This window comes from Camelina sativa, chromosome 12 (genome assembly GCF_000633955.1).
Source record: "Camelina sativa cultivar DH55 chromosome 12, Cs, whole genome shotgun sequence".
NCBI lineage: Eukaryota > Viridiplantae > Streptophyta > Magnoliopsida > Brassicales > Brassicaceae > Camelina > Camelina sativa.
The window spans coordinates 5,278,635-5,286,206 of record NC_025696.1 but is presented as its reverse complement, the minus strand read 5'-3'; the positions used below and the strand labels follow the sequence as shown (position 1 = coordinate 5,286,206).

General features: G+C 33.7%; 2 protein-coding genes across 2 annotated transcripts; both read right to left on the bottom strand.

Annotated features, from left to right (window-relative positions):
- On the bottom strand, positions 1,038–2,323 carry LOC104730288 (probable xyloglucan endotransglucosylase/hydrolase protein 18). Its single transcript, XM_010449439.2, has 3 exons — positions 1,977–2,323; positions 1,690–1,883; positions 1,038–1,590 (listed from the first exon to the last, which is right to left on the bottom strand). Exons 1-3 carry the CDS (start codon positions 2,256–2,258, stop codon positions 1,218–1,220), a joined length of 849 nt encoding a protein of 282 aa, XP_010447741.1. The 5' UTR covers positions 2,259–2,323; the 3' UTR covers positions 1,038–1,217.
- LOC104730287 (probable xyloglucan endotransglucosylase/hydrolase protein 19) lies at positions 3,906–5,160 on the bottom strand. The gene is made up of 3 exons (XM_010449438.2): positions 4,834–5,160; positions 4,534–4,727; positions 3,906–4,434 (listed from the first exon to the last, which is right to left on the bottom strand). Exons 1-3 carry the CDS (start codon positions 5,149–5,151, stop codon positions 4,062–4,064), a joined length of 885 nt encoding a protein of 294 aa, XP_010447740.2. The 5' UTR covers positions 5,152–5,160; the 3' UTR covers positions 3,906–4,061.

Genomic DNA, 7,572 nt, shown 5'->3' with positions numbered 1-7,572 from the left:
ATGCAAATAATTTGTATCAGTTTATTTTAAAATGATGTTAATATTTCAAATATTTGTTTTAACTTTTGTAATCGATGTTAATATGCATCAATTGCAAAAAGTGATTTAAATTTCACATTGGTTGATCGAAATGTTGTTAATATATTTGTTTCGATTATAAAAATTGATGTAAAATATTTCTATCAGTTATAAATAATTGATGCAAATATTAGTGTTAATTTTATTAATATGTATTATAATTGTATCACTTATGATAATTGATAGTAATATTTTGTAAAAAATAACCTAAACGTCATATTTTTTTTTTTAATTAGTTTAAATATTTGCGGAAATTGCTATCATAATTATTGCATCCATTAATTATTATTTTTTCTAGACACCATTAATTGCTGTTTTCAGTTTTTTATATCACTAACAATACAAAATTTTCTTAAAAAAACAAAAAATCCATGATGATGGATCGGTTTGGGAAGACTACGTACCAATATCTCTCTCTATATCTTGTCTTCTTCTTTTTAATAATGGATTATGTGTTTGGGTTTGGATTGATCAATGTTAATATCTACATTAGCATTTGATATAACCTTGTTTGCGTCGTTTATCACGATTTGGGTTTGTACCAAACACGCTATTGTCTTCATTGACTCAATATCATTGACCTCCCAACACAAAAACATCAATTTTTTTGTTTATGGGTATTCGTATATCTAAGTTAATATCCATTTACAAGTGAGAATAACCTTTACAACGACTGAGATTGAAAGCCACTTTTTAAACCTATCTTGAAACCTTAATATAACATAGATCAAGTCAAATGTTCCTAGCTATTGAACAAAAACAAAAATGTATGTTATAATTTGATTGTCCCAAACATATATATTTTAATTTGAAACTTGGAACTCTCATCCGTCATCCATCTAGTAAGCTTATTTTTATTTATATATGTCCTTCAAAAATCATTCTTGTGAATTTTAGTAATGAATTTCTCAGTGCACTCCATGTTTACGATTTTTACAAACCAAGAAAAGCTAATCAAGTTTTGGACGCAAAAACTCTTTTTTCATAATTTATTTTATTTGCTTACTTAAGAAAGCTTACACAGGCACAGCGCGAACACACACATATATGAGCAACAATTAATAAATGAAAATAATAGATAGAATATTTGAGTTACATAATGCAAGGTAACGTATTCACGAATCGAAGAATCAATAAATTTAGCTGCACTCTGGAGGAACACCTCGAGGAAACCTTCTTTTATCAGTGCAATAGTTGTAGACCATGTATTTACTTTGTACCCCTTTCATCCTTGTCTGACCATTCGAATCAAGTTGTTGAGTGAACCATGGGGAATTTGCGGGACAGGATGATTTCCCATTAGCCCATACACATCCATCGACATTGTAGTTTCGGTAGAAAGCGGTGAAAGGAGCTTTTGACCAATCTGTTTTCTCTAACCCTCCTCTTGTGGCCCAATGCTCGGCTTCCCACAGACTCGCGTAAAGCCTCATTGGTTGGCTTGTTGGGAATGGGACTCCACGTGACATGGAGTTCTTAAACTCTCTAATAGGAATTCCATCAACTGTGAAACTGAGAGGCAAAATGAAAAAGAGAGTGTCAGTTCATGAGCTTATAGCGTCAAGACTTATAAGATTATACACCATACAAGGAATCAAAGGTTTCACTTACATAATCCTTTGGGGATTCCATGTGATGCAATAAGTGTGAAAGTTAACGGTCGGGTCAAACCATAGGTGAAACTGTTGTTCTTTGTCTCCTGAGCCTTTTGTGTAAACATTAGTATGGAGAGTATACGGATGACCACTTATGTTTCCCAAGAACTCGAAATCGATCTCATCCCATGTAGTTCCCGGCGATTTTAGCTACACAAAGTGATCATAAATTAACACCAACATACTCAATATACGGAATCAAAGGAATAACAAGTGATGAGCTCGAAGTTGTATGTAACTTACATAGAATGTTGTCACTGTTCCAGCTGAATTACCGGGAACAAGTTTCATTTGAACCTCAGCTTTGCCATAGAGAAACTCCTGGTGGGACTGAAAGCCGGATCCAGAGGATTTGTCGAGCGAGAGAGAAAGAAGCTTTCCATCTCTGTCACGAACCTTTCCGCGGCCATCACCCCAATGTATCTGAACGTCTTTGTGGAAGCTCCCCGCATACACATGCACAGATTGTAAAGCGAAGAGAAACAGAATCAAGAAGGCAAAACTTGTACCACAAGAAAACTTCATATTGAATTTGTAGAGCTCTCGAGGAGTATTGGTTTTATCTCAAATGTATTGTTGATGGAAAACTGAGGTAAGTGACACTAGTTTATATAGTGGCTAGAAATGACAAAAGGAAAAAGAGATGGAAGGTTCATTGGGTTGATGATTATTGATAATCTGCTATTCACTAGCTGGCTCATACGACATGTTATTGGTTAGTTACAAGTGAACCGAATAAAAATATATTTTCATTACTCGTTTATTATTACGATTTGAGATATACAGATTAATGTATATGGACATTTGTAGCTCACATGATGGTCCCGCTTTGAGGTCATTGTCAACGCGGCTTCGGCTTTTTGACTCGAGCGCAAACCCTCCCCGCCGCATGGAGAGTCTATATTATTTTACGACCCGGGCCCACACCACTCCTATAGATAATGTTTCATTCCAAAAGAGTGAACGGTAATATAATAATTGCTAATACTAGTATTTATTTTATTTGGGTTTCAATCATTTTAAAAAATAAATATTATTAACAATCTAAATACTCCATCCAATAGAAACCCAAATATGAAATACTCCATCCGTTTCAAAATATAGGATGTTTTAAGTAAAGCACGCAGATTAAGAAAACTTTACTTTTAATAAGTTCAACCAATCAGAAACAATACTGTATAATATAGACTACTAAACTAATCTAAAAGTTGTATTGAAATTTGAAAACATCCTATATTATGAAATAACAAACTTATCTAAAACATCCTATATTTTGAAACGGAGGGAATATCATCTTAAAGATAGAATAGTTAGAGTTTTCGCAGTCACACGAAATCCGTTTTCACATATAATTAAGTAATTAATATATTATAGTATAAATAAGATAATTCACAATATTACCTAAAGATAATTATATTTACTGTTATTTGATTTGTGAATGAATCCTGTGATTTGGCGAAGAAACTTATTGTGTTTAAAACCGGTAATCAAATTCAAATTAAGTATTGTAAAATTATAGAGTATGGTCCGTTGGATGGAGTATTTAGATTTTGTTTTAGACATGTGTTATCGTGAATGGAGAGAGATCGTGGAATGGACGTTACCGTAACTAAAAATATCGCACCGTCATTCACGCTGAATATATTAATTCTTTCGAATTAAAATACCTATTTCCTACTGAGCATTGCCTTTCCCACGACTGACCTTTAAATATAACTTGGAAAACTTACATGTGACTATGTGAGTAAAAATTTATGTTGAGATTTGTGAGTCTGTGACGTTCATTTTATCCATTTAGTAAGCTTACACCATCTCTAATGTATATTTCTATTTTTTCCTCTAAAATAGAGTAACTCAAAAATAGAGCATTGTTTTCCTCCAATGTGTTACTCTATTTTCAACTCTAAAATAGAGTTCATGTAAAAAAATAGAGGTGAGAATAGAATTACTCTATATATAGAGCAATCCTATCATTTTCTCTATTTTAAAGTAAAATATAGAGTAGGGTTGAAACAAATGTTGCTCTATAATAAAGATTTGGCTCTAAAATAGAGTGGGGTTAGAGATGCCCTTACTATTTTTATATCTCCCCCAAGCAATTATTGTACGTATATATATAGTAAAGAAATGTTTTCATTATTTACGAATTAAAAAAAAAAAGTGGAGCCAATAAGTTTTACGATGGAGAGAACTCATTATTTATTATAAATCTTACACAAACACCACATATACGAGTAAAGCAAATGAATAAGAAATAATAGATGGGAACCATTTGAGTTACATAGACAATGTCAAGTAACTTATTCATGAATCAAAGAATCAATAGTTTTAGCTGCATTCTGGAGGAACACCACGAGGAAATCTCTTTTTATCGGCGCAATAGTTGTAAACCATGTACTTGCTCTGTACCGCTTTCATTCTTTTCTGGTTGTTGGAATCGAGTTTTTGATTGAACCATTGGGAGTTTGTGGGACAAGATGATTTCCCATTAGCCCATACACATCCTTCAACATTGTAGTTTCTGTAGAAAGCAGTGAAAGGAGCTTTTGACCAATCTGTTTTCTCTAACCCTCCTCTTGTGGCCCAATGCTCGGCTTCCCACAGACTCGCGTAGAGCCTCATTGGTTGCTTCGTTGGGAATGGGACTCCACGTGACTCGGCATTCATGAACTCTCTAAGTGGGATTCCATCAACTGTGAAACTGGAAAACAAGAGAGAAAAAAGAATCTTGAGTTATGAGTTTATATCCTCTACATGTAAATATTCAAGGAAGGGAATTTGGATCAAAAGATACACTTACATAATCCTTTCTGGATTCCATGTGATACAGTAAGTGTGGAAGTCAGCGGTTGGATCAAACCATAGATGAAATTGTTGTTCTTTGTCTCCTGAGCCTTTTGTGTAAACATTTGTATGGAGAGTAATTGGATGACCAGTTATGTTCCCCAAGAACTCAAAATCGATCTCATCCCATGTAGTTCCGGGAGATTTAAGCTACACAAAAAGTCATCATTTAAGAAATTAGTTTTAATTAATAAACGACAATCTTTGTGTATAGCGAAAAGATGACAAGAATGCTTTAAGATTACATGTTACTTACATAGAAAGTTGTGACGGTTCCAGCAGAGTTACCAGGGACAAGCTTCATCTGAACCTCGGCTTTGCCATAGAGAAACTCCTGATTGGACTGGAAACCTGAACCAGAGGATTTGTCGAGGGAGAGAGAAAGAAGTTTCCCTTCATTATCGTGAATCTTTCCACGACCATCACCCCAATGTATCTTGACATCTTTGTGGAAGCTGCCTGCATAGACGCTCACAGATTGTGCTGCAAAGAGAAAAAGAACCAAGATCGCAAAAGACTTCATATTTGATATCTCAGATGTATATTGTTGATGGAATACTGAGGCAAGTGACATTAGTTTATATAGGGGGAAAGAGAGAGAGATGAAGTTTCATGGGTTTGATCATTTAAGGTGCATGTGCTTTGTCTAGTTGGTTGCACATTCATAGCCTTATGATATAAATTATGTATATATTATTTGATTCGCTGTTGGCTGTTACCAAGTGAATCCATTTAAAAACACTTTCCTTATTTCCTTTATTGTTACGACCGAAATAATGTTTGGACATTTGTATAGAACTGAATGGTCCCAATGTTTTGATATGTCAACACGGCTTCGACTTTCGAGCGCACCGCCTAAAGAAAAGGGTTCGGCTTCGAACTTCGTTCTTTAAACTTTTTCTTTGTTAAGCCCACCTATCCGTGACATTAAGTCAGTAGCAACACATACACATTGAAGTGTTCTACCGTTTATAGATTCTTCTATTTAATATTTTGTTTTTTATAAGTTTCGTTTAAATTTGAGTTCGTGTTAATTTCTATTCTGTTGATCTTCGTAGTTATATTTGACAAATACTTTATCAAAATACCGTCTTAATTGGAATTTGTTACCAAAAGTTCTCTGATAGATGTGGTAATTTTATTAAATAACAAGCTCTAACAAACTCGAGAGAAAAAGAGATTGAGCTGAAAGAGTAAAGTGAAGAATTGATTCTGTTTCTCATTAATTGTAAACTGTACAGTATTGTTTCTTTATATAATACAACATATAGTTTATGCTAATATAAGCCTAGAATAGCGTAACCTACACTAACTATGTTATCTTGCACAAGTGAGTAAGAATACTCATCATATTAAATGTAAACATAATACTAATCTACAAAAATAGAACTCACATGGTAAAAACCACTTGACTGACAGAATGTTTAAAGAAACGTAAGTTAAAACACGAAATATAATAATTAAAAAAGAATAAAACTTTAATTTGCTTTATCTATTCTAGGCTATATATATGCGTAAAGACAAAACGCAACGAAGCAATTGTAACCTAACTTAGGAACCAGGACCAGACTTGGACGGTGCAGAACATAGCGAGGAATAAAAACTAAAAAGTAAAGCCAATGACATTCCCCACGATTTTGATGTTTTTTATATATCTCAATTGGATTTTTTCAAATGAAGTACTAAACCGGATGAAAAAGAGGCCATTGGAGTTTAGGGTTGGGTTCCTCTTCTTGGGATAAAAAAAAATGGACGAAGGTCAACGAAAGTTGAAATTAGGACCCAAAAATCAAAACCATGTTCTTTCAAGGCCATGCGAAAATCCAAAGCCCAAACATAGACATTTTACATACATTGAGTATGTTGGTGTTTATGATGACTTTGTGTAGCTTAAATCTCCTGGAACTACATGGGATGAGTTCTTGGACCACACGTTTCGTGGTTCATATATAGAAGGAGACAAATAATTAAAATAAAATATTTTGGAAAGTTATATACCACGTAGCAATTAGATATGTAGTACGTAGTATCTTTTAGTTAATTTGGAAATTCAACAAGGAAAATATAAAAAGAACTTCAGAGTGAGTGCTGTAAGAAGAAAGAAGACGATTGAGAAATTATGGATTAGCTGACGAATAAAGGTGACGAAGAGGAAAACGAAAACGAAGAAAGAGAAGCGTTGAGAATTATAGTTAGCCAATCAAAACATAACCAATGATTCACCCAACCAAGCACTGGAATTGACTCTTCAATTCCATGACCAATCGTTATTCTGGACTGGAGTTGGGTAAATCAAAGATTCAAAGGTATCAAAAGTTAGGTTTTCTTATGACAAAAACAGGAAAAGGAGGAAACTAAGAGAACATATATTTATCTCCTATAATAATAGATCTTCCTTTTCCAGAACATTTATTATAATAGATCTTCCTTTTCCATGCATTATTATATACATTGTATGTGGCTATGCAAATCAATATGAGATGCACGTTAATTTTTTTTTTCTTTTTGGGCAAAAGCACGTTTTAGTTTCTTAATTTGCAACTTCGCAAGCATGGCAAAAATTCTTCTAGTCGTCGTTTCACACAATGTATATGACAAGGACGCTCTTTTTTTTTTTCTTTCTCACACAGTGTATTTGGTCTCATCATTGTTTAATAAGGCCACGTTGTTAAGAGGAATCTCAAGTACGACACTCGAAACCCAAAAAACCGATCGACTACTATATATATCATCACGAAACGACGACATGTAACTCTTAGTTATGAAACTTAGTATCTAGGAAGCATCTCTGGACACAAACTCTCCAAGCTTTCCAATTCAAAGTAACTACTTTTCTGAAAGAGCATTTATCTTCCTTTATATGTGTAAACACCATGCACTAATCAAGTGACTGTCCAATCGTGGAAGGTAAGTTATGGTATTCTTGCATAAGCATATATATGTTTTCCATCAAGTGTTTTATAACATCATTGTTTTGGTAAACGCATAAGCAAAG

Excerpts from the sequence above, each read along its gene's own strand:
- LOC104730288 (XM_010449439.2), bottom strand. The coding sequence starts at position 2,258 with ATGAAGTTTTCTTGTGGTACAAGTTTTGCCTTCTTGATTCTGTTTCTC. Across the intron at positions 1,884-1,976 it reads GAACAGTGACAACATTCTAT|CTAAAATCGCCGGGAACTAC; the intron begins GTAAGTTACATA and ends CACTTTGTGTAG. Across the intron at positions 1,591-1,689 it reads TGGAATCCCCAAAGGATTAT|TTTCACAGTTGATGGAATTC; the intron begins GTAAGTGAAACC and ends TTTGCCTCTCAG.
- LOC104730287 (XM_010449438.2), bottom strand. The coding sequence starts at position 5,151 with ATGTCACTTGCCTCAGTATTCCATCAACAATATACATCTGAGATATCA. Across the intron at positions 4,728-4,833 it reads GAACCGTCACAACTTTCTAT|CTTAAATCTCCCGGAACTAC; the intron begins GTAAGTAACATG and ends CTTTTTGTGTAG. Across the intron at positions 4,435-4,533 it reads TGGAATCCAGAAAGGATTAT|TTTCACAGTTGATGGAATCC; the intron begins GTAAGTGTATCT and ends CTTGTTTTCCAG.